This window comes from Sander lucioperca, chromosome 9 (assembly GCF_008315115.2).
Source record: "Sander lucioperca isolate FBNREF2018 chromosome 9, SLUC_FBN_1.2, whole genome shotgun sequence".
Lineage (NCBI taxonomy): Eukaryota > Metazoa > Chordata > Actinopteri > Perciformes > Percidae > Sander > Sander lucioperca.
In genome coordinates this window covers 8880480-8907160 of record NC_050181.1, presented here as the reverse complement: position 1 = coordinate 8907160, position 26681 = coordinate 8880480, and the positions used below count along the sequence as shown (strand labels likewise).

The following is a 26681-nucleotide window of genomic DNA, read 5'->3' as shown; positions in this document are numbered from 1 at the left end:
CTGGAGCTTTTAGGGCCTCCTGGGCTGTTGCCCACTTTGCCTGGTTAGTCCAGTCTTGGGATGGACCGACGTATGGGCTGATATTAAAAATATGAAACCCAGGATGGGTATCTGTAGTGAAAACTAATATAGAGTGAATGATAAAGATATGTTTATTGACATATCCATCAGTGCGGACTCCAATGCAATTAACCATGCAAATTATCCAAGACAAGAGTAGATCATAGTTCCAGTGCTTTTTTTTTTTTTAACTGAACAAAAAGTTACAAATAAAAAGATTGCGGAGGTATTCCATAATCCTTATGTCTCTTTCATTATATACACTGTGGGGGGTTTGCATTAACGGGACATGACCTTGTTAGAGAAACAACTTGTAATCGTTAACTAGGACAATCATTTACATAGGTAGGTTCACTTTAGGTACACCATCCCGAAATTTGTCTTATGATATGAACCGAGTCTAGGGACTGTGTGTGGGTGTGGGGGTGTGTGTGTATGTATGTATGTATGTATATATATATATATATATTTTTTTTTTTTTCAAACCAGAGTAAAGAGGTTCTGATAAAACGTGTGGTGATTTTCTTAAAAAAGTAAATGATGGAAGAGTTTGTCTTGTTTTGGAGAAGAAAAAGAAAAAACAGATATGGCAGTAAAATCAATATCCAAACGTTAAGGCACTAGGTGGGCCAAATGCTACACCTGTTTAGTCTACAAATAATTTACAATTCAAACAGTGCAGTTTTACATTTGTTAACTTAATGTTTTCCTTTTGAACCATGTATCTATGAATCAATGTAAGGCAATACATAAAAAAAATAAACAATACAAGAAAAAAAATATTACAGAGACAATGTACCAAATAAACAGAAAGACAAGTCAATTAAGTTTTAGGACTCCTATATGCCATTACAATGGAATATTCCTTATGGCTTGGAGCAATAAAAATAATTATAATAAAAATAATGCATAGATTTAAATGATGATCTTGCATGCTCCTCACTCAAAACGTCTAATACTTATGTCCCAATACTCTTTCCCAAACCTGATAAGTGACTTGCAGAGTGATAAGAATGAAGGCAAAAGGCCAGATATATTAAATGAAGGCATCAGTCTTTTTCTTTTTTTCTTTTGTTAGCTGGAAACAGAAGTATGCCTGCATTTAGCTTGAGTATCTGTCAGCTGGCGGAAAAAATGACAAAATATTACATTTTCCACCCCTGAGACACAACCACTCACTACAGATCTGCAATCCCTGTATGACGGTACCGTAAACTGAACACATACAACAGAAGTCCCAGCAAAACCCCCTTTAACCTTCCCATTTCTATCATAACTGTCATATAATATGAAACACTGAATGTCTCCATGACATAAGTCCCTCAATCACTCCACTGTCCAGCTTTAGTTCAAGAAGAGACTGTGCCATCTTCTGGTAGAAATGGAGAGCTGTAAGTTTGTTGAGTTGAATCTTGAGTTATCTCTTGAATGTGGAAAGGTGATGGAGGGGGTATCAGGCCTCTTAATGTCCATGATGCCTTGTGTCTGACATGTGTTGCAATTTTCCAGCGCTGGATATTTATTGATATATTGTCTTTTTTTTTTTTTTTTTTTTAAAATGGATATTTTTTTATGCAATACAGGTTTCTTTGTTTTTGAGGATGAGGAAGGAGGGAAAGTTTAGAGTCCAGAAAAAAATCCCAGCGGTTCAGATGGTTAGCTGAAACAAAAAACAGAGACAGGTGTCCAGTAAAAGAGAGACAACATTTTGAACTTGGTTAGTAACCCAATCTAAGTCAATATACAACAGAAAAGCTGGTTTACAGACACTGCAACGTTAACACCGTTAACACCTTTGCATCATGTTTGACAGGTAATGTTAAAATCCTTTATTTGGACCATTCTAATGAAGAGTTGTATAGTAAGTCTATAAGTTAGTCACTGAACCCAACAACACATTAGTGCCAATTAGAAAAACCCCAAGTGTCCACTGGAAAGAGCCCAGGAGTCAACCAACCAACCAACCAACCAACCAACCAACCAACCAACCAAGTGTCTCGTGTTAGAAACACCCAGTAACACAATTAATAAATAGACAAGTTTAAAGCGGTAGAAAAAAAAATCTAAAAAAACAAAAACACTTTCTGAAGAAGTTGCTGTCAACAAGTGCTGGATGTTGTGTCTGCTGCTTGGAGGGTGGACTGCGCTCTGCTACAACACAGGAGACAAACAGCAGGTCACGCGACTGACTTGACCACATCTCAGCCCACCAGATGGGATATAATAAGACTTCTGATTGCAGCACACCCTCACTTAGTGCCTAAAACAATAGTACAGTGCCTTATTGTATGTCATGCAATTATCTCAAAAGCCTAGACAGCAGTCACAAATTGTCAAGTTACCTCAGCTTTCCTGTATTGCTTTTAGGGTTCTTGCGGAAGGACTGGTTTGGTCCAGAGCGAGTGGACATAGAACGAGGTGAGGCTCTTGAAAACGTGGATGGTGGGGTCTTGGGAATCTTCTTTCCGAGGTGGCCGATCCATTTCTTCTGCTCATCCTGGGTCAGGGCCAGCAGGAGCATGTCCCGGGCAGAGGTCACATCGTAGTTTACTGTAGGGGAGGGCACAAGTTGTTGCCAATCAAGAATCAGTTCTGACAAATATGACCACAAAGCTACACCGCAGCTGTAGGCTACTGTATGAACTCACTGAATATACTGCTACTCAAAACCAAATGAATTGACAGAATTTTACGCACAATTAAGAACATTAAGTGGCAGCTCAATGAGTCACACATACATTACATTACACATACACATCTTACAACTTATTTTTTTCAATTTTTACTTTGGTAGTGTTGTGTAATATTAAAGGGTCTTTGTGGAGTTTTTGACCGCTTTTAGCACTATGGAGCTCATTTTCTATGAGTGTGCCACCGTTTTGTTCATCGCATGTACGTGCACAAGGATGCACTGATCAACAGGTGGCAGTAGCACACCAAGCTATGCTGCAATCCACCAACAAAGACAGGGAAGAAGAAGACTAGAACTACAACAAAAAAATGTGAGTTTTGGTGAGTAACATTGAAAGTAAACATAACTTTTGTCTGTTTACAAGAAAACTCCCCAGGGGACCTTTAAGTTACAAAAGCTGCAAGTAACCCATGTGCCACGTTCAACTCAAACTCTTCAAGTTTTGGAGTACTTTCTGTTAAGTACCTTAAAACATTTCTAATTAATGATAGCTCATCTCCTTGAAAAATAAAACTATAATATGTTTGTCATAACAGCTTAGAGCGCCAAGGACAGGACTTTACCTTTGCAAGGCGCAATAACGTCCTCCTTTTTGTCGAGGTGGTCCTTGTGGCACTTGACGTGGCAGCGGCGACACTCTAGGGCCGGAGGCGGCTTGAAGACGTGCCACAGAGGCTTGGAGCAGGCCTCACAGTTGGAAGGGAAGTGATATAGCGTAGGGATGAACTCGTGGCCTTTGTGTGGGAGACAGTTGGTCTTGTCGCCCTGAGGGACCGTCTCCATCTCCGCCTCCTTCCTGCATTCTCCCTCATTGGCATACAGAATCTGGGGAGGGAGGGAGGGAGGGGGAGAGAGAGAGAGAGAGAGACAGACTCCGTCAAAAACATCCGCACTAAAATAAGCATTTCTGCTGAGCAGAACTTTACAGAATCTGACTTGACTTTTTGAAATCAGAAGTCCAGGCAGAATGCAAATATTAAAATCTAGTGCAATCTGCAGCACAGCAAGAAGCCTCCAACCTGGAATATCCTTGGAATCTCTTCTGTCTCAGCTCGGTACACGTCTCCTTGTGTGACTGGTCTGACGTGAAACAGTTTGCTGCACAAGAAGGCACAAAATTAGCAATTACATATTAATACACTATTACTTGCAGCACAACCGTGACTGTCAAAAAAGGGTAGAAAGAAAGACTTACTCGATATCTAGTACCATTGAGGGGTTGGATTGTTCCTTATCCTGCTCATCATTGTAGAACAGAATCTTCTTGCTGCTCACCACCACATACTGCAAATATTAAAAAGGGCAATGAGAGGAAGACGGATATTACCCTCAAGTGGTTGGCAGCATTCTCTACAAACCATAACATACTTCCACACAATGCAGGTGCAGAGGAAACCCCAAATAAAACACAACATACCTGCTTCTTCCATCCGTATCGCTTGATATTAGCACGGTTAGGAATGGACAGCCAACCCTCCAATCTGGATTCTGAAAAGCAGCCCAGATGCAACAAAACTTACAAATCTATGCAGTGAATTAAATGCACTGTCGAAAAAGGCCATGCAGTGTTTAAATCCAAACTCAACTGGGGAGGAAAAAATAAAAAGTTAAGTGACAAAGGTCACAATTGTTTCAAAACAGCAGGTGAACCCCTAAAGGAGCTCTGCCAGAATTAAAGGTCAGTTACCTTACTTACTGGAGTAGGTGATTAGAGAGGAGTTTAGATATCCCCATGCAAGAGGAACATATTAGACATGGGTTAAGTCCTTCTTACAGCATGTTAGCAGAGCATGTCAGAATTTATCATTTCAAATGATGTTAAAAGCTCTTTAATAAGAGTTTTGCAGCAAGAATTAATATTTATTTTCTGTAAATTAGATGGATCATTCACTCCTTTCATAGAAGCAACCATGTGCATTGCAGGTTATGAACATTATTTGGGGCTAAAATTATAATTTCAAGTGCATGCAGCTGAAACAACACAAGTTAAATGGGAACAGTGAACTAATAGGGGCTTGTCTACTAAATGTGACATTGTGAGGGAGGTCTTTGTGTCCAAACGAGCAGTAGGCTACTTCTAGGTGATCATGCTGGCAAAAAAAAAAAAAAAGTTTTTGAAGCACACAGTGCCATGAATTAAAAACAGCTTTCAGTTTCAAGACACGTTTTGAAAGGTGCTGAGAGTGAGGCGGTAAACCTCACACAGGGCGTAGCCTAGTATGACGGTAACCTCAGATCTGATGTGGTTACGTTACCGTTGGGGGCTGACCTTGTGACGTTAAGCAAGTTCACTGCCAGCATCTTTTGCTTAACATCCCGTTAAAAAGTTAGTCTTTTGTTGGTCAGACGGTTTTGACAATTTGGACAGATATTTTTTCTCTCCATTCTGTCAGGCTTCTTTCAAAAGTCTTGCTGAATTCCCCTAAAAGAGATGGCTCTCTCGCCTCTGGTAAAAGAATACTCGGGGGCAAAAAGACACAAACACAACAGCTGCAGCACAGACCAGGCAAGAGGGGCTCGTACCCTCAGTTACTCACAGAGGGAAAGGAATAGACGTTACAAAGATAAGAAGAGAACCGACTGGACATGAGGGAAATAAAGAGAGAATGATTTAACCACAGACACGAGCATTTATGAAAACAGACCTATAACAAGACATTTGTAAATAGGGATATGTGCTAGGTGTTTACCATTGTGAATTAATTTTTGAACTGATGTTAATCATTGTACAGCTGTATGGCAGCGTGGCTTTAAAAAACAAAATTGTGAGATTGCCTCAGATTTCGTCCCCTTAATGGACTAAACCTCAAACCACAGGCGCTTGTTGAACGGCCTGTCCGATAAACACCTGCTATTATGTCTTAATTATACACAATGTTCCTAACACGGAATCATTACTTTAACCACCCTGAAAACATGGACACAAAAAGTAACCACAAAGATTGATTTCAGCCGGGACAAAATATGTGATCTGCAATAAATGTTTAAATGCCAAAAGCAACAAAAATGCAGCATCCCCCCCAAAAAAGTACTACCTTTTGGTAATAAGATCATTTAAAAAAGGTCTAAGCTTGAGCTTACTCAATACAAACATTCAAACTCATACAAGGAGGAGGAGGGTGAAGTATGGTATTTAAATGAGTGAATAGTGGATACACATCATCAACCCAACACATCTTATGCTCATTTGTATCATAATTTGATTTAAAAACACAAGGACCTCAATAGCATGGCATCTACAAGGTGCAAAATAGTAACAACCACACTCTGAAGACCCCTAAACCATTTTCATTGGTTTGAACAAGACAAATACTTTGTCTTTCTATGCAATTCCTAGACTATTTTAATGCTCTTGAATTTTATTATCCACATTTTTTTCGCTGAGTAGTCGCAGAATAATGGAGGAATTGTGCATTTGGGACTTGAGTTTCGTATGCGTAGTAAAAGTAGCAGCAGCAGTGTCCAGTTAGGTCCTGCGGTGACCCTACCTGCGATGTTGCCGTCCGTTTCATCTGTCTGCAAGCTGGTGACACTAGAGCTATCCATGCGCTGCTGCAGGTCGTTCAGTTTCTCCCGGAGCTGCTCGATGTCGCTCTCCTTGCTATCCAGCTGCATTTGCAGCTCGTTGCGATACGTGCATTCCTCGGCCAGTTGCTGTTGGTAGCAAAGCCATGAGATTTGGGTTAAAAAAAAAAACAGGGGCACATTTTTATTTTACTGGGCTCTAATTCTCTTGAGACTTCTTCAACGTACCGCCTGCATCTCGCTCAACTCCTTCTGGTACTTGATGGCCATGTGGTTAAACTTCTCCTTCTCCTGGTTAAGCTCCAGCTGAAGCTTTCGGTTCTCCTTCTCCTTCTTCCGCAGGTCGGCAGTACTGCCCTTCTTCTTCTGGTCCAGCTTCATGTCCTTGCGGTTCATGATTTCTGCCAGCTTGTTAACCGCCTGATATAATAAAATAGGTGAATAGTTGGAAAGCATCAGTCACCATTCTCTGCTTTGCATTACTGGTGTTTGCAAATACCTTCCGACCAAAACATCTTTACCTGAGTCTTCAACGTGCGCTCTGTGTTGAGGACCTTCTCGTAGTTGGCCTTGATTGTATTTGCAAGCTCTTCCTTCTGAGCTACATACTCTGTTGAAAAAAGAAGAGAGACTCAGCTTGTGCAATTTGAATGCAGCAAAGAGACATGAAGGTCAACGAAGGGACAGTACCTTCTTCCTGAGTACTGAGCTTTTCATTTAACTCAGCCTTCTCTTTACTGAGGTTCTCCACATCTTTGGTCAGAGTTCTATTGGATTCCTCGAGCTGCACAGAAACCTCAATATTATCACTTTTTTTCCCACTCAAAAGGAAGACAATAAATTAGGTTGGATCTTAATAAATGTACAACATAATATACAATGTGCAGGTAAATAATACAACGGTGTTGGATTTGCTCACCCGTGCAATAGTAGACTCCTTCTCCGCAACGTCCTGCTTATGTCTACTTGTTGCCTTTTTGTTCTCCTGGCTGAGCTCAAAGTACTGTTCCTCCTGCAGTGCCCGGGCGAGCTGCTCTGACTCGGCCTTGGTCACCGTCAGATCCAGCTGGGCAGACAGGGAGTCCCTTTGTCCAGGATGAAACAAATTTGATAAGTTAAAGACAAACAAAAATGTATACATACGTAACCTCTTCAGCATTTTGTTATCATAAGACCACAATACAAACTCAAAACAATAGGACATAAAACCATTAGCTGATATTTGGGTGGTTGCATCAATAAAGTGATGGGCCTTGAGGCCTACTGTGAATAGAAATGAGTCTCTTACCTTTCACTGCATAACTCCTGCACCTTTTTATGAGCCTCCTGTACCTGCCGGTTCCTTTCCTCAATCTCCTCTTTTAGTTCCTTGACCTGAGTTTTGTAAAGCGTCTGAGGGAGGACAGACAGAAAGTTTAGCCAGTGGCGTTCACATTTTTATAAAGAGGACAGAGACATTGGGGAACTGAGACTTATACTTACAGAAAAATACTGTTCGGCCTCAAGCTGGTCCTGAAGTTCCCTCATCTGTCCCTCGTTGCCTCTGTATTGTCTGTTAACAAATCAACCAAATACATTAAGTACTTTATTTTCATTTCTTCATTAATTCTATGTATCTAACTAATTTTACACGCTCACAATTTTGAGCACTTTCCAACAACACTCATTAGCTAGGCTAACAGAGCAAGCCTCCAAGTCCACACCTGTGGTGAAATGTAACTAGCACCACAACCAGCGGCACTGGCTGCAGCACTAGCCAGAGGATTAGCAATGGAGTTTTGATGGAGCTGGACTCTAAACCCTAATCCTTTGATGCAAACACCGCTGCAGAACGGCTTTGGCATAGTCACCATAAGCTGGAATAATAGCACTTATTTGAAAATAGCAGGCAATTGTAGGGCAATTTACGCCTTGACTTCCAAAGAGCATTACTGGCCAATAGCAGAAAATTAGAGCTCCTGGCTGGACCGGCTGCCAGTTAATTTTAGAGTAATACCAACTGGCACACGGGCGGCTGTGGCTCAGGTGGTTAAGAGCAGTCGCCTACCGATCGGAAGGTTTGTGGTTCGATCCCTGGCCCTGCAGTTCCATGTCGAAGTGTCCTTGGGCAAGACACTGAACCCCGAATTGCCCCCAATGCTGCGCCATCGGAGTGTAAATGAGTGTGAATGTTTATCTGATGAGCAGGTGGCACCTTGTATGTCAGCCTCGGCCACCAGTGTATGTATGTGTGTGAATGGTGAATGGTTCCTGTACTATGCAAAGGCGTTTTGAGTAGTCCTAAGACTAGAAAAGCGCAATATAAATACAGTCCATTTACAATAAGTAACCTCACATTTTTCTATTTACCAAGTAAACATTATACAAGTGTTTATTAAAATGTCTATTCTATTTAATTTATGCACATTACATGGAGACAAAGTCCAATGTAATGTAATAAGTGGATGGACAGCATATGCAACATTTCATGACAAAGGCAAGTAATCCATTTTTACAGTTATAATGGATTTTAAAATTATAGTGCAGGAAGGCCACTCACTTGGTCAGCTGTGCCAGCTGGAACTCCAGCGAGCGTTTACTCTCTAGTGCTGTGTTAATCTCCTGTTTGAGCTGCTTCTCTGAACACCTAAGACGGTCCACCTCCTGCGTGCGGCTCTTCAGGTCGTTCTGAGACTGGACACGCTTGCTCGACTCCTGTTCTCCCTGTATCCGCAGATTCTTCACCTGGGGAAGGACGACATCAGAGAGGTGAGTTATCACCGATACGAGGCACACAAATGCATCTTTATTTGAAACCGCTGAATATTTACAAGCACTGCCAAAAGGGATTACTCACCTCATCTTCCAGCCTTTCTTTTTGCTTCATCAGCTGCTCCATCTTCTGCACCGACTGCTTGAGGTCAAACTCTAACATCGAGCACTGCTTCTCAACCTCCACTACTCGGCTCTCCGCTCGCATCCTCGCGCCGTTCTCCTCTGACATCTTCTGCTGAACAGCTGGTGTAGAACAGTGACGGGAAAACAATCAATTCCTTGTCGGCAATTTAGTTTCAAATTTGATTGACTTTTTTTGTTCTACTGCCAACTGATAGAATATCAACTTGGTAAACCTGAACACGCATTGAACAATCCATCTGTGAGATATATAACACTTCTAAAATTTCCTTCCAAAATCAAGTCATAATTGGAGGAATGTTTTGTGATAATTTATTAATGTCTGAGAATCAGTAGAACAAATGTGACAAAACTGGTTTAACACAAAATCTGATTTTCAGCAGCTAATGCTCCCTTCATTTTTTATTACTAAGTACTCTGAGCTGTATTTGTTCCAAGGGGATTTTTTTTTTAATGTAAAGTACAGTGCGTCTTTGGAGCTAGAAACACAACATATTAATGTATGGGGGCATAGAATCCAGATGAAATATTTGTCTTTAAAACCTTTTGATAAAATCAGGACCTTTTGATGAAATGATGTACAAGGTGAAAGGCAAGAAATCACACGGACGGACCATCATTCTATCGCAAAAAACTGCTTTAGAGTCCTGTTTTAATATGCAATGAGGCACTGTCCTGACATGCTGACTGGCTTACACTCCTTGAATTCCTCCCACCCAAACATCCCCTGCAGGTGAGTCTGATAAGATAGTAGACAAGAAAGAAGACGAGAATGAAACAGGAAGAGGAAGATGAGTTTAGAAAGAAGTTAGTTAAAATAAAAGATGGAGGGGCAATAAAAATAGACAGAGGAGTTCAAGTAGGATTCAAGAAAAAGAAGGGAATGAATAGAAAAAGCAGCCGGGCATGCTCCGGCATAGGACTGGCATACCATTCATGGCAGCTGATTTGGCTTCTTCAATAGACTCATATTTGTCAGTGAGCTGTGCCCGCGTCCCCCTGTGCTCAGTCTGTTCCTGCTCCAGACGCTGCTGCAAGGTCTTCAGTTTGTAGTTCAGGTCTATCTCCAGGTTGTTCTTTTCCTGTGGGGAGGGGTAATGACCGGGCAAACAACATGAAGGCAAGCTGAACACACACAACTGTCCTATCATCTCGTCAGAAATACACAGCAATTTCTAGTTCTTACAAGTTTCTAAGTTATACAGGGTGTGCTAGCGCATATATATACATTTGCAGAAATACTATTATTACTACTACTACTACTACTTCTTGTGTATACCTTCTCCAGGTTATTGCTCCTTTCCTGGGCCTGTTTGCGTTCCGCCTCCACTTTGGAGAGGCTGTGTTTCAAGTTTTTGTTGTCCTCTTGCAGGCCTGCCATCCTCGCTGAGAACGGACAATCAAGACAAATCGTCACTCTCATGGAGTTGATCATATGAAGCAGGCATTTTCATTGCAAAACCCTTTTTATTACAGCCATTTAGATTTTTTTTTTTTTTTTATAAATTTCAATGTCAATGTTCACCACAAAAAGAAACACCAGTACTTGTTTGATATACTGTTCTGAACTTCAGAAAATGACTTGAACATCCCTCCATCACAGTCCCTCCTTCCGGAATAATTCTATGACTTTCAGAAGCTTGTTCCCATTAAAAGATAACTGGCTGACAGATAAATCAGGGATTGATTTGACTGCTGTGGGCGCTGTCAGTGCATGTACATGTCCCACACATCAGTGGGAGAGTGAGGGATGGCTTCTATTACGTGGGATCTCTGCAGCTGTCTCAAATGTCAGAATGAGAGTGAGTCTAAAAAAGTTATTTAGAACCACACAAACAGTTTAGTATATTCAAATTCTGCCCTCTTCTTTTCTCTTAGGCCTTAGGTCCTTTATACACCGCTGTCTTTGTCTTTAAAGTAAGCTTTTAACTCTGATGTGACAAACCTCAAACCACGGTTATGAATTAATATAGATTTTAGTGCTGGATTTGCATTTGCCATCATTTCACTTGTCATCATTTGTGTGTCAGTGGTTCACCTTGCAGCTCCATGATCTCCTCGGAGCCCAGGCTGTAGTTCCTCCTCTCTGAGTCCAGGCTGCTCTGAAGAAGCAGGAGCTCCTTCTCCAGCTGGGCCTTCTCCTCGTCCGCTGCACGGCTCCTCTCCTGCAGCTCGCGGTTCAAGCTCTCCAACTGGCTCATTGACTTGGCCATCTCTGTGTGGCTCTTCCTCAGTCTCGCTGCTGTGTCCGACTCCGCACGCAGGAGGTCATTGGCCTCTTCCATCTGTCAATCAAAACAAAGAAGACCATGAGGGTAAATTAAGTTTAATGCATTGACCTCCACACTAGTCCAGACTGTCTGTGCGTGTGCGTGTGCATGTGTGTGTGTCTCTACTGTATACCTGATTCTGCAGCTGGACAATCTTATCATTTGAGGCCTGAGAGTTCTGGCTAATCTTCCTCAAATCTTCAAGCTGCTCCTTTAAAGTCGACACTAGAAAAAAGAAAAAAAAAGAAAAAACAGATGGGAAATTAATTTGACAGGCTGTTATTTAAGATCCTATTTCAACCCCAAACTAAATCCCATCCCGCATTCCCTAATACAAAATCACATTAAGTGTAGTCTTCTGTTGCAAATCAATGGAAAAGGTAGACAAACGTGCATGGTTTAAAAGCTAACTAGATCCGTAGTTAGCAGCGAGCAGGATGAAGGTCACACCAGGACGCCAGCTAATCCATTTGGGGGCATATGTCTTGACCAGATCAAGTGATACTGAGAGGAAAGGGCAATAACATGCACCAAAACTATGTTCAAATACCGACTGCTTCCGCAGTTCACGCTGCGATTATACTTTAATTGCAGTTTCTGAAATCGTACGTCAACAGCACCTCATCATTTTTACCCTCATTCTCCAAATTGCGTCTCTTCTCTGCATCCTGGTCAGCTTTTCTTTGGTACTCTGTGAATCTGTGCTGTAGCATGATCTTGTCCTTCTCCAGCAGAGATGTGCTGGCCTCTGCACTCTTCCTCAGGTTTGCCTGTGGCAAGGAACAACAGAGCAGTGGTGATGTGGCAAGAGAAACCAATCCTTAATCAAGGCCCTGAACAATAATTGAATTAACTTTATCGTTTGACTCTATTAGCATACTTTTTTTTTTAGATGTGTTACCAATACAAAAGCTGTAGATGCAGTTTCTTTTTATGGATATAATTGCTATAAAAGCAGCAAAAAATCATAAATGTAACCTCTTCATCCAGTTCTTTCATGATCTTGTCGATCTTGGTGTTTGATGTCCTGGGGAGAATAGAATTTGAGAAAAACACTTAACTTCAGTGCATGTCTAAATATAAATAATAAATAAAACATCTCATGTACATTGCTGTGTACAAAAGTCTGGTTTATTCTATAGAATACACACACAACCAGGGGGGCAAATAACACATTGGCACCATGTCATAATAACTTATCTACAGCCTTTTTTGCATTTACAAATATTACAATTTAGCTAGAAACAATATAGGAAAGCTTTTTTGCACACCTCTTTTGTTGGGCAGGTGCGTAGGATATGATCAAAAGTAGCAGATTAAAAACTTAGAGAAAGTCCCGCACACTGGCCATTACGCAAGCAATAATTTATTTAGAAAAATGCAACGTTTTGGTCTTAGACCTTCATCAGGTAAATAAAAAAAAATAAAAAACTAGAAACAATAAAAATACTTTTTTTGGAAGTAAATATGAACGCCTCCTCCCTCTATAATGCTGTTGTCTGTTTTGCGAGCCGTCTACGACAGTGGTTCCCAACCTGGGGTCCGGGCACCCCTCAGGGGGGCGGCAAAGATCACAGGGGGTGAGCAAGTCTTTATCTGGTTTGAGGTTGAGGTAAAAAAATAATATTTGCACGTTTAACAAATTATGATAATACACTAGAATATATAATGTATACAAAAGTCAGTATAAAAACTATATATTTTTGTTCTCGCTTAAAATTGTAGGCAGGCTACTTAGTAGGCCAAACCTCCATGTCATCCGGTCAGCTGCTAGCTACTATCATCTTCGTTTTTCCTGCCGCCACGGCATCACTATTTTATGAATAAAACATGGCGGAGAAACGTAAAAGTGCTGATAACTGCTCTGTATCCAAAAGTAAGGCTGTATCTTGAGAGTTACCTCAACTTTGGTTTCGGCGGGGGGCTCAGCTTTTCTTAGACATAAGTAGGGGGGGCGCCAAGGAAAAAAAAAGGTTGGGAACCACTGGTCTATGAGTCTGTGTTTTGACTGTGTAAGCAGCTACCTTTTTGTATGCGAATAAAAGTCCTGTTCAATACCTGCATTTCTGTTCCAACTCATCCTTAAGCTGCATCTCACTATGGAGCTGCTCCTCCAGCTGGTAGATCCTCTTCTGCAGATTCTCCAGCTAAAACACACACACACACACACACACACACTTAGATCTATAGATACAGATATTAAGGATGCCTGCATTAAGGGAAAGTGAGGAAGATATTCTACATCTCAAAACTACACAAAAATTGCAGTCTTCTACTTACATGACTCTTGTCTTCTTTTGTGGAGCTGCTACGTTTGTCGCATGTCTTTGTGGCGGTGGAGCTGCGCATAAGGCTGGAAACGGAACACGTTTTATTATTGAAAACACAAATCGCAGTTATATTAAAACCCCTCCTCAAGGTGAAAAGGATTCTACCACTACTTCTTCACAGAAAAAAATAAGTATATATAAGAATGGTGTACATTACAGGAGCATTTACAGGCAAACCGAAGAGTTAATATATCTATGACATTTGCTCCAACATGTCAAATTAATTTCTACCATGATAACAGGGCACTCTGAAGTCACGACACATTTTAAGACTTGGAATACTAACTGAACAATGCATCATGTCATCACTAAAGGTACATCACTGTAAAAACCCTACATTTTCATATATGTGCAATTATGTGGGCAATTTAGTGCTACTAGAAAACAAACCAACAATTCTGGACACTATAAATTATTTAATTACATTAATTTATTTAATTATGAATTACATTATGAACATGTCTGGCAAACTTACTGCTGACTGCTGTAATAAGTGAAGCCTACGAAGGGGAGCTGGTTGCCAACAAAGGCCTTTGGAACGGGGAAGGTCTCCTCCTCTCCCCGATCCTCTTCGATGTCATCAAAGTTACTGGTGTCAACGTCACTGCTCAGTTCAGGCACTACTGGGGCAGCAGCTACACAGGCCAGAAAAAGATGAGGATACAAGATAACCAGGGCCACCACAGTTCAGTCCATATAATAAGTCCACTGTGTGTTAAAGGCACAGTCCATGATACAAGCAAAATGTAAAACACAGGTTGAAGAAGACACTCCCGAAATGATAGGCAAGTCTTTGAAAAAAGGGACTAACATGAAATAAAAACATCAATCTGTGTTCACAATGTTCTCTGATGCAGTTAAAGTTGTGCTAACATTAGTAAACACAGCAGTAAAATAAGCCTAGAACTTTGAACCCAAAGACTCATTCTTCATCATTAATAATATATGTCAAATATATCTGTAATTCATATTAACCCAAACGTTTAATTTTTTTACTTTGACTTTTTTTTTGCTCGTCTGCCTCTATTATTTTCAATAAATCTCTTTTTTTAATCTGTCTGTACTGTATTTTAAAGTAGATTACCTTCCAGATAGAGACACAGAAACAAGTGTTTTCACAACTTTTCTCTGCAGTTTTTCGGGATCACAGATCCCTTTTGAAACCCTCTTTAAAACAAGGGGAAGCAGCCAGCTAGCAGAGCTGGTCAGCCAGTGGAACGACAGGGGTGGCCAACACCAAAGTGCTGACTTCAGCCTAGTAAAGTATTAAATATAAAGCCACTAAAGAACTGACTATAGCTCCTGGATTTAGCCCTACATTTCTAATCTCTCTGTGCTCCAGTGTCAATCCCGGCGCATTAGCATTTGCAATCGACTGCTTCCCCGTTGTTGGCCTCAAAAAACGCTGTGCTGCCAATTATTCCTCTGAGCAGGAATCACGTTTAGTCTTGGAAAGGATGCTGAATGAATAGCTTGTGTACAAGAATTTCCTGCAACTGTCTGTCGTAGGTCAAATGGAAAACACGATCGCTGGCTACATGACTGCAGTGACAGTGAGCAAACTGCCAAATGAAATGGGGAGGTGGGAAAGTAATCAGTAATCTTAACAGTAAAAATGTTCTTACTCTCTCTGATGTTCTCCCATGTCCACTGGTCATTCTTGAAGAAAGGATGCCTCTTGATCTCATCTACACCATTACGGCCAAGTCGAACTTCCCTGTGGGGGTCAGGGAGGACATATCACATGATCATTTCAACAGTTATGCGTGCGATTGTCAATATACCAGTAGAAGCAGTTCAATATCCCTAGTTCAATATCTCTATGCAATGAAGCACATCTATGTTATTGTGTACGTATATGTCAATTAAGATTCTTTCCACTGAGGGTCCTCTAAAACGGGAAACAATCAATGCCTAAACAAGGAGAGGGTATAAAGATAAGAAGCCACTTCAAGTGGCACTTTCAGTGCTTAGTATGCCACTATCTAACCTGTCAGTCAGGAAAGCACAAATGAGATTCTTGGCGTCATTGGAGATGTCACTGTCGTCAGGGAAGGTCAGGGCATTCTTGTGGTTCATAATTTTGCTGTAGGTCCCCACCAGGGAGTCGGCATAGAAAGGAGTGTCGCCTGTGCACAACACAAGACAAACAAGAGCCATGGGTTACTGATAATGCCCACAGTAAGAACAAACTGTGTGAAACATACGCACTGAACAAGAACAAGAAATACACAGGAAAGCTTCTGTCTTATTTTTATGTTTGACATTTGTTGTTTAACATAAACTTCATATTATCAATAAGAATTATGAAAGGTATAATAAAATTAACCTCGACCTTCACAGGAAATACTTAAAATCAAAAACTCACCGACTAGCATTTCGTACAGGAACACTCCCACTGACCACCAGTCACACTCTCTGCCATAATAGCCATCTCCTCCTTGAGATTTCAGTACCTCAGGCGAAATGTAGTCTGGAGTTCCCACTGCTGTGTCGCATCGTACCATACCATCCTGAACAATAATCACAATTTCAATACTTTTTTTTTTTTTTCTCCGCAATGATAAATCCCTTAAGAATGGTCTGTCAAAAACCTAGAATGCTTTTCAGAGACCTGAATAATCAGCAAAACTAAATGTGATACCTTGTTCATTTTCATGCAGGTCCCAAAGTCTGCCAGTTTTAAGTGGCCTGCTTTGTCTAGCAACATGTTATCAGGCTTCACGTCCCTGAGAAGGCAAAAATACAGTGATATCAAACACATATACAACACACAAACAACACAGCAAACTCAAGCATATAACAAGAAGACTAAAGCACTTTTCATTCCTTTGTGGACAGTTAAGGTTAGAGCTGATCAAGGTTGCAAAACTAGCTCTCTCTTAATCAGCAGCGTCTGAGGGTGCTGCACTGCTCTGCAGTGATAGGTCACATGTAATGAGGTATGAAGGAGGATGGGAACTGAGGGAGAGGAATTTATGTTTTCTTGAAATTTCTTTTCACTACAACTTCCAGGAAGCTAATGAGAAAATAGCAGAGATCTATTTTATCCAAATGTCATGGAGTGAATATTCCACCATCGCAGCTGTGCACAGAGCTTAGTGTATACAATAATCAGTTACTATTTAAAAGGAAAAAACTATTTCAGGGATGTTGTGTACAGTAATTATATCAATAAAAAATGTGGCACTGTCCAGCACTGATAGATTGATTATCCTACTACTCCAAGATATATTATAGATCTACAGCTAGCGTCATGGAACAGAACTGAAGAGAAGCAACTCTAATAATAGACAATTTAAATCATGATCATAAACAAATCAAATGCTGAAAGATTACAAACAGAAATGAGACAATAATGACAGCAATTACAACTCCTTTAAAAACCTATAACGAGTTTGAGATACAGGTAGAGAAGCTAGATATTATACTGGATATACGGCACTGTAATGTTGGGAAAGCATTAGTTTTGGAAAAACCTATAGTAAGATCACTAGCAAGTAACTAGCATTTATGCTAAAAACAGTACCTCTGACCCTGGACTTCCTGCTTACTACTAGGGGTGTAAGAAAAAATCGATACACTTGAGTATCGCGATATTTTATTTTGCAATACTGTATCGATTTTCAAAAAGGCAATATTGATTTTTTTTTTTTTTTCACGTTAAAAAATATTCAGTGGTTCACGTTTATGTTGTGTTTAAACCCCCTACCGCTAGATGGCTATGCTGAGGCGCACCACTAGTGTCCTTGCCTAACAGTGCCTGACTTTTTGCTAGAAGCTAACAATGTAGCTATGGCTAAACTTTGGCCTACTTTAGCATATAAAAATTAGCTCACGAAGAACCTGTGAACCACAATCCCAAACTGGCAGTTTGATTTTCTGTGTACTGAATTGTTTACCTAAAGTAAACTTCTTTGACTTTTATGAACATCATGACTTTTTTTAAATATTACTTTTTCTAAAATTATACTTAAAAAAAAGAAAAAAAAAAAAAGAAATCACAATATATGGCCTTACGCACAGTATCAAAATATATTGCAATATAGTGAATCGTGACCCATGTATCGTGATATGTATCGTATCGCCAGATTCTTGCCAATACACAGCCCTACTTACTACAAAACCCTCTTAGATCATATGTTGCCTCCACACCTTTTAGATCCTACTGCGTATCTCACTGTTACCACCATAAAAAATAAATTATTTTGCACAATCAAATTGGACGAGGTTTCAGAGGCAATTCCAAACAGACTATGAAACCTTAAGGACTGCCTCACAGATGTAAGAAACGGCATTTTTCATCAGAATTGAATCACACCCATGTGTTGGACTGCAGACAATTTGAAAACCAACATGGAGAAGTGTTGTTGTTACCTGTGAATGAAGCCCATGGAGTGGATTCCATCCAACGCCAGCACCACTTCAGCTGTGTAAAAGCGGGCCCACTTCTCTGGGACGTCATAGTTGCTCATCAGGTTTACCAAGTCGCCACCCGGCATGTATTCCATCACCATGTAGAGGTAGCGGTCATCTTGGAATGCAAAAAAGAGCTGCAGAAAAGAAATAATTAGTTAAAACAATGAGCAAAAAAGAATAAGGTCAGTCAAAAGTGAACAAATCTCTTACCAATTAATTTCAGCTTTTTATCTACCACATCATACCTGCACCACCCATGAGCTGTTGGCAAACGCCATGATGTCCCTCTCCTCCCAAAAGAAAGCAGAATCCGACCTCTTGATCATCTCAAACTTGCTTAGCAGCTTCATGGCGTATACTTTGCTTGTGGCTTTGTGTCTTACCTGGAAAAGATGGAAGAGGTGACAATCAAGTTAGGTGTTAGAACAACACATAACACATTTTATATTATTTTTTAACTAATAAAACAGATATCACTGCAACTTTCTTACGGTTTAAAGACAGTTTTATGTATAAAAAAAGAGAAAAAAAGAAGGCATTCTTACCAATTGCACCTCTCCAAATGCCCCCCTCCCAATAACTTTAACCACCTCATAGTCCACCGCTTTCATGCGTAGATCCCGAATTTTACTAATGGTTTCCTTGTCTGGAAAAAAAAAACACAGGTAAAGACAAATTTTAATAGAAAATAGAAGCTATACAAGCTGAAGTTTTTGCATTGAACTTTAAGAGTCGGATCCTTCAAGTGAATATGGTTAGTGGTATAAGGTGCCTGAGAGAGCTTGCAGAGTATGGGTTTTGTTATTAAAATTACAGTTTCCAGTGGTTGAATTTTGTATGGGAGATCAGCTACCCTGTTTTTTTTTATTTATTGTTTTTTATTACCTAACATTATTTAAGTGTCACATATAGCAGAGGTCGACCGTCATACCAACAGCCAGCCTGTTAGCAAAAAAGGTGACAGCACCTCTCTGCACAGCTGAGAGCTGCTGGTCAGGGATAGTTTGTTGCTTACTGAGTGCTGGTTTCTCCATGATGCAACAATGCAAGCTCTCCTAGGGATGATTGTATTTACTGTTCAGGGGTGGGGTAAATTTTCAATTCACATGGGTCACAACTGGCACTGGAACACAGAAAACGGGGATGCGGGGGCACGCAAGTTAAATTGCTCTAAAGATAAAAAGCAAGGCCTGAGATATTTGAATAAGAACATTTTAAGAGTGAGTCATTTCCGCTGTGAGCATAGGTTCCCGGGATCGTGAAAAATCCCAGAGGACCAAAAACACATACAAACTATGTTTATAAATGGTACAAATAGGATTAATGTTACTGGTGCTGTAGAGATATACTGTGTGTATTTGCATGTGTGTGTGGGGGCGGAGGAGGATTATTTTCAGTAGGTTCCTGCATACATACAGTAGAGAAATCAGCTGATGTGATCGGGTGCAAAAGCATGAAGGAGAGAATTGAGAGTAAAGAGCCCTTCAGGCAATGCATGCTACTACTGAGGACCAGTGTCTCACAAGACAGCTAGTCCATTAGTCGACATCCATCAATACATTTCCAACACGTGGCTGCTATACACAAAAGTACTGTACCAAGAGTAATTGAGGAGATGACTAATGGCAGTTTTAGCCCAGGGGTTTATGGTAGGGTAGGTTGATTATCAAATATGAAAAACGGAATTTTAGTTTTCCTCAATATAAAAGCCCCATTAAAACTGCAAGAGAAGTCTCTTAATAGATAGAAGTGAAATGTTTATTTACTAGAAGAATTCTTGAGAAACCGAGGAAAATCAAAAGTGAAGGCTACAAAACATGCCACAAAAGGGAGGGAGAATATGCGGAGTTATAACAAGGGCAGTGGGAGTACACCTTAGTTGTTTAGTTTGGTTGTGTTTTTTTTTGGTTAAATTATATGTTTGTCTATATGGAATTCAGTAAATTAAAGACGTATATCCCCAAGCGATAACACCGATGCTCTGCCAAATAGACATTGCTGGCAAATTCTGGGGTAAACACTGTAACAGTTAGTGATAGTTGCCATTCCCAAGAAATGTAAATGCTAAGAATTGGGCAGTTATACTAGATCTGTCAAGAAAAAAAGAGATTCAACCTCACTATCCGCCTTTGATTGGTATTTTAGTTAAGAGGTTCCCCAGTCTGAGGGCACTGTGAAAAAGAGAAGCCATCCCGATCAGCATCATGTGGGTCACCAGCCATTTATGAAAGCCCCTTTGTTGGGGACACTAAGCAGTAGACACCTATTGTGTCCAAGCCTATGTAGTGACCCAAAAACAGCCTTCTTTTCTGAGCCTAGGCGTATACCCATTGGTAACAAGGTCTGCCAACACAAATGGCTCAAGTGGAAGACATGGAGAGATCAGCGTTAAAGGAGGACATGAGGGGGAAAGGCATGATGGGAGCTACTTACATCTACTCAAAAAGTTGTCAATGCTCTTGTTTTTCCTCAGGGCAGGGAAGTCCAGGTCATACACCAGTGCGTCCAAGCCATCCTGCGGGGAGAGGAGAAGGGTTAACAACCAGGCAAACCAAGCTACAGGGTCTGCCACTCCAGCGACATCACACACACAACATGTTAAACAAGCAAAAAGCAAACAGTGTCCTGTCAGAATGTTGGTGTCTGAAGAACAGCTTTGAACAGATGTCTGCATATAGTTAGCAGAGGGCCTCCAGACAGGATTACATTAATAATGTCTAGGAGGGATTTTGCTCATTACAAATATCCGGATTTCATTGCTACTGTAAACCGTCAAAGGTTTCTTAAAGTGATTAATAACAGATCCACTGAAGGATCTCAAAGAGCAGTTGTTGGCGCCGCAAAACATGTCTTGCATGTCGTCTGCCATGGACAGTCCTGAGGTCAATTTAAATTTACAAAAATCATTGTTGTAATGCTGGCAGAAAATCTTTCAAATGTATGCCGTGCATCTATAAATGCATGTGAGGAATTAAGAAACAAATTCTGCCGTTTCAAACAATGATGATGCTGTTTGAATGGGCCAAACTAGTATCTCAAACACTCCTTTGTTTCTACAAGAGGCCGCAGCATCGTGTACTGTAACAAAGCCAATCGCCAAAAGAACTAGGAAAACATGTCTGGTTTTATTGCAGTCAAGGTTATGTTACTGATAGTCATACAGTTGAACATGTACATCTGCCTATGAGAGCATATGCTTTCTGAGAATTATTTTGAGGTTATGTCTGGCGGCTTAAATCAGCTGCTGACTAGAAATGCGTTTCCAGTGTTTTCTGTGGAATGAGAGTTTTGGTGTGGGGGCAATGGCGTTGAGGGGGGTGTGGGGTTACTTCCCTGGAAGGAAAGAGAGGGTGCTCATATGGCTAAGCGAGAGTGGGAGCTTGCGAGTCGATCATGGAGCCCAATGTTAGTTACTGTACATTTCTCGGGTTTATCAGGGAACTGCAGACTGGATTCTCTACTAACAGTGAAAGGAAAAAGAGGTCTTTTGTGATTTTTTTTATTGTTGTTGCAGCAGCTGCAAAGATTTTGTCGTTGCAGTCCACCACAACAGAACGTTACGAGCAGAAACACTGAAGCCAGTAAGCAAACATGGATATTGTTAAAATGAATGTTTCGCAGTTCTACAGCTTTTCTACAATGAGTGTGTTTACATGGACATGAGTATTCTGGTTATGATTGGGTTTTTTAAGCATCCCATTTTTGGGTTTGAGCATGTAATCATCATATCCCTATGATATATCCCCCTATTTCAGGAACCTGGATAAGCCCTTATTACGTTTATGAGAAACCCGATTGTGCTTGCTGGAGTACTCCGAAAGAAAGCGGGATACTGTTGCATGTATACATGTTATCCTGGTTTCTGAGCTCTGCCAACTGCCTGTGCAGTTTAAGTGATGAAACAGAAACACAAACAATGGCGGCGGAGAAAGCATCTCACTTTTGGAATGACAAATACACCGATTTGTGTCTTTCGGTAATGAAAGAGGTGTAGTATCAACTTCGGCCCTGGAGGCAAAACAAAGTCTCCCGTGCTTTCTGACCACGGTCTGGAAGCTGAAGCAGCAATGGTTAAAAGGTGCACTATGAGTTCCTGCATGGTCACTTCTGTTGACGTTCCAAGTAAATTTCAAACAAAACAGAGCAAGCTCGCCCCTCCCCCCATGTTTCCGTAACTGTCATGACTGACTGACTGTCACTAACCCCCACCCCCTCCCCCAACCATCTTGTCGGTGATTGGCTGGAGTAGTTTGTTGTATTTTGGTGCCTATCCTGTGCCTCTAGTGTTTGTTTGACGTTTACGACCCCTGTGTTGTCTCCCGAGACCGGGCTTTTTCACAGTGTATTCAGGGGGCAGGCAGCTAGCGGATCAAGGAGAGATGCCTACGATTTGAGACAAAAATGAAATCGCGCTGAAACCATGCAGGAACTCATAGTGCACCTTTAACAAAATGTTCAATATTTCCTGTTGCTCTCATCTCCTATTGCCATTTTGTTTACGTAAACATCCCAGGCGCCTGCGCAAACCTGGATACTAGCATTTATCAGGTATATGAGGATGTTAATAACCACATTTCTCTGTGTTCCATGTACACAATATCCCGAATATGATCAAAACCGGGATAAGCCTCATAAATTGTGGCAGTAGCTCAGTCCGTAGGGACTTGGGTTGGGAACCAGAGGGTGGCTGGTTCAAGTCCCAGTATGGACCAAAGTACAGAGTGTGGATTGGTAGCTGGAGAGATGCCAGTTCACCTCCTGGGCACTGCCAGGTGCTCTTGAGCAAGGCACCGTACCCTCCCCCAACCGCTCAGGGCGCTGGTCCAGCACTGGCAGCCCACTCACTCTGACATCTCTCCATTTGTGCATGAATAGGTCCTGAGCATGTGTGTGTGTGTATTTCAGGCCTGTGTGTAGTGATTTCTAACAAACAGAGTGTAATTGTAATTTCCCCACTGGGGATCAATAAACAGAATAAAATAATTAAAATAACCACGATACTCATGTCCAAGTAAACACACATAATTGTATTTGCCTGGCTGATGTTAAAAAGTGAGTGCCTAGTAGATTTTGACTGGATGAGCAAAAACAGAATTTCCCACCCTTGTAACAAAGTTTTTAATAAAAAGGCAACTGAAGAAACTAAGTACCTTTTGATGACTAGGGCAACAGGGTGGTGCCTAACAATAACCCCACAGTGAGGGAAACGGTGTGACTTCATAATACAGTGCTGCAACACCCACTGACCCTCATTAGAAACCCTTTCATGACAATTTGAGTAGTTGTAAAAACGGGAATAAGAATGATGGTGTCTATAAATAAAATGTGCAGTAAATTCCCATTTTAAATTATGATGCAATAGCTACAATATTGGAATTCCAAGAGCTACAAACATACAGCACGAGCCAGATTGCCTCTGGCTAGGCAGGAGCATAAATGCTACTGGCAGGATTTAATCTAATCTTCCATAATCCAGAATGGCTGAGAGAAGACATGCACTTGAGCACTTGAACACCACATACAGTTATGCATTCCCTCTAGCGGGTGTGAGCCAGATGCTAACACTGAGCATCTTCTGACACTTTCCCATGGGTCACCTAGCCTACAGTTTCTTTCTTCAAAGGGCCAGAGATACATATTACAGCTGATCTGCCCATAATACATAAAATAAACGACTTTATTGCACTTGTTGACATAGGCAACATCATTCTCTGAACTCACTATCATAGCAAAAATCTGGTCAGTCCTGTATTGTGAATGATGTTCTGTTAAAATAGTCAGAGGATTCCTTTTTGCATCTCTGAGCAAAACAATGACGACACATGGTGAATCATCAGCTCAGACAAGGCAAGGTATCCTCTTAAGTAACTCTGCTGCTTCTGCTCAGCAGTGGCGGTCACCACCCCCACCACACACACACACACACACACCCCACCCCACTCCATGAGACATAAAACAAGCAAGAGCCCTGCAGGATGGGTGGAAGCAGGGAAGAAGGCAGATGGGAGGGGTAAAGGACAAATGAGAGGTGAAGAATGGCTGGTGGGAATAACAAAAGCAACATAGACAGAATGTGGGAAATAAATGAGAGGGTTAAGTTGTGATCAACATACTAGCTGAGCTGAGAGCCATCATCTGCGTAAAAAAAAAAAAAAAAATTTCAGGAAGGAACATTTTCACAAGACAGACCATAGGCTGGGGGGAAAAAAGGAGGTCTTGTTGGCCATACAGTATCCAACCAGCCTGCATTGAGAAAAAAAAGCTGAAGAACTGAGTCCTTCAGGACCCTAATCACAAGGCTCTGTGCTCAGCAATGCACGTTTGCATAACTTCCTGCCACAGAGAACTCTGGACAGCCACAGTAACATTCCTTAACAGGACTGTACACGTCAGAGAGCTATTTTAGGTATGTGGCCAAACAAGTTCTCAACAAAAAGTGAAGGGAGGAAAAAAAAAATCCATCCCAAGTAAAGAGTCACACAGTGAGCCTTTTTTCAATCAGCACTAGTGCCTAACACTATGACGGAAAAGGGGAGGGAGTGGAGGGCTGGTGCATGTGGGGCTGGCTAGTCCAATAGTAGAACAAATGAAGGAAAAAACAAAGAAAAATTGAAAGACAGCCATGCTAAGAGTCTCCTACTGAAACACCAGTGTGACGAAAGAACCAGGTTTAGTCAGTGAAACACTGTAGCATAAAAAAGAACCAATTATTATAAATAGAACAAAGCAGATAAAAAAAAATCTTTTTAAAAAACTGTACAACATCAAATTAGCAATCTGAAGCAGTAAGAGTGTGTAGCTCTGGGTGTGTGAGCAGCAACTATTCCAGGTTTGAATCGCAGCATTTGCATCTCTGCTGAAGTGTCAGCTATCCTCATGGAAAGATACATGCAGTTTTTTATGATATCAATATATAGGGATATAGAAGATTTTCTGGTAAATCAGTTAAACCTATTCATGAATTAAGTGCCGCTGCTAAATGATAAGCACCCCTACTATATAAAAATCTCCCTGAACGCAATAAACGTGCCAGCTCTACTTTAAGCAGCCAGAGTTGGGGGCAAGTGAAGATTGTAGATCGAAACACTCCTAGACATTGCCACCATTTAGCAGTCTGTTATTGGTCATTGGTCGTTCAAAAGTGCAGTTAGTGCTTATTTTTTGAGTTTGGTAAACTGGCTGGTAAGGAAAAGAAAGGCTGATGATGGTCATGATAAACCAGGAGGGGAGGCAGGTATTTTGTCACTGTGAAAATGCCTAGCATGAATTATCTGATTTCATTCATGTAGGTTGCTAAATCAAGTACTTTACTTTATGTATTCATTATTAGACAGGACAAGTAGTACTGGTGAGGCAGGGAAGTATGGAAAAAGGGTTGAGAGGAGGACAAGAGAGAGAAAAGAGGCAGAGTAAAAGGACAGGAGGAGGAGAGGCAAGAAGTCTTGAAGCATTTTATTAAAATATAGGGATGCAACGATGCATCGTGAATCGGTTAAAAATCAATTTAAATGTGTTAAGATTACAAACGGTTGAGATAAAAAAAATGAATCGTGATGCAATTTAGAAACAGGGGCGTGACGCTAGCTAACATTACACAGCAGGTACCGTTAGCCTGCCGTTAGCTAGTAACGTTAGCTGGCTTAAACATGGTTAAAATGCTGACTATCTAAACGGTGTTAAGTGTGACTGTACTTCACTAGAAAGGATTCCAACACCGGGATGTACAACAGTCTGCAGCTAAAGACACAGACTAGCTGCACTTTGAGACAGCATGGCCACTGCCGCTGTATACAACAGAGACGGGACTTTATGCTACGTTCAAGTCCCGCTCTGTAAGCTTCTGTTGCATTCAATGTTGCTGTAAAATACCCTTCTGCCTTCAAGTGTTTCTTCTTTTTGTTGTTTAACAGCAAATGACTGATGAAAGACGTTATTGCAATTTAAATAAATAATTTAAATTTGACCATATGGCCTAAGCAATAAACAAGCCGTTTTTTTTTTTTAACGTTTATTTATTTTTTGCTATTTAAGATAAAATACAATTCCAGTGCCACTTTTGATAAGAGCACACATCTGTTGTTTTGCACAGTTTATAAAAATAAAGTAATATTTTTCAGTCATATTTCTGCAGTTCATTCTGTTAAAACAATCGTGATTCGACTCGTGAGTCGAGTGTATCGTTACATCCCTATTAAAAAGGCCCTTCTCGTGTCAGCGAACGTGCAAAATATTCTGACGCTGCAAAAAAAAAAACTCACGCACTTTAGCACCACTGCTGGAAAGAATCCTAGGGAAAATACTAACCTGACACTGATGGAAAAATCCATTATTGCCATAATGTGGCACTGCTCAGTGACTACCTACAATCCACCCAGAGTTGATAGGTAAGTGATAGGTACAACAGTACAAACAGTATGGCAAAATCTCTACCTGAAGACAAATGTATATTGTATCACCGTGTATAGTCATATTGGCCAACACTAAGAGGTC

General features: G+C 40.9%; 1 protein-coding gene across 2 annotated transcripts in view; it reads right to left on the bottom strand.

The window, feature by feature from the left end:
• Positions 1 to 134: 134 nt before the first annotated feature.
• rock1 (Rho-associated, coiled-coil containing protein kinase 1) overlaps positions 135 to 26681 on the bottom strand; it is a 34766-nt gene continuing 8219 nt past the window's right edge. Inside the window, exons 2-33 of one of the 2 annotated variants that reach the window (XM_031294458.2) lie at positions 20625 to 20706; positions 18737 to 18837; positions 18437 to 18574; positions 18150 to 18325; positions 16417 to 16501; positions 16141 to 16285; positions 15763 to 15901; positions 15398 to 15489; positions 14248 to 14407; positions 13723 to 13795; positions 13501 to 13589; positions 12421 to 12469; positions 12077 to 12212; positions 11576 to 11667; positions 11211 to 11457; positions 10452 to 10558; positions 10104 to 10254; positions 9114 to 9274; positions 8817 to 9001; positions 7760 to 7829; positions 7566 to 7669; positions 7197 to 7362; positions 6968 to 7061; positions 6799 to 6887; positions 6506 to 6697; positions 6241 to 6406; positions 4170 to 4240; positions 3948 to 4036; positions 3772 to 3850; positions 3316 to 3577; positions 2403 to 2610; positions 135 to 2211 (exon numbers count right to left, since the gene is read on the bottom strand). In XM_031294458.2, coding sequence (XP_031150318.1) covers positions 2160 to 2211; positions 2403 to 2610; positions 3316 to 3577; positions 3772 to 3850; positions 3948 to 4036; positions 4170 to 4240; positions 6241 to 6406; positions 6506 to 6697; positions 6799 to 6887; positions 6968 to 7061; positions 7197 to 7362; positions 7566 to 7669; positions 7760 to 7829; positions 8817 to 9001; positions 9114 to 9274; positions 10104 to 10254; positions 10452 to 10558; positions 11211 to 11457; positions 11576 to 11667; positions 12077 to 12212; positions 12421 to 12469; positions 13501 to 13589; positions 13723 to 13795; positions 14248 to 14407; positions 15398 to 15489; positions 15763 to 15901; positions 16141 to 16285; positions 16417 to 16501; positions 18150 to 18325; positions 18437 to 18574; positions 18737 to 18837; positions 20625 to 20706 — 4050 coding nt within the window. In that variant the 3' untranslated portion in view covers positions 135 to 2159. The remainder of the gene's footprint in view (positions 2212 to 2402; positions 2611 to 3315; positions 3578 to 3771; positions 3851 to 3947; positions 4037 to 4169; positions 4241 to 6240; positions 6407 to 6505; positions 6698 to 6798; positions 6888 to 6967; positions 7062 to 7196; positions 7363 to 7565; positions 7670 to 7759; positions 7830 to 8816; positions 9002 to 9113; positions 9275 to 10103; positions 10255 to 10451; positions 10559 to 11210; positions 11458 to 11575; positions 11668 to 12076; positions 12213 to 12420; positions 12470 to 13500; positions 13590 to 13722; positions 13796 to 14247; positions 14408 to 15397; positions 15490 to 15762; positions 15902 to 16140; positions 16286 to 16416; positions 16502 to 18149; positions 18326 to 18436; positions 18575 to 18736; positions 18838 to 20624; positions 20707 to 26681) is intronic. The other variant, XM_031294459.2, reaches the window with a different exon arrangement.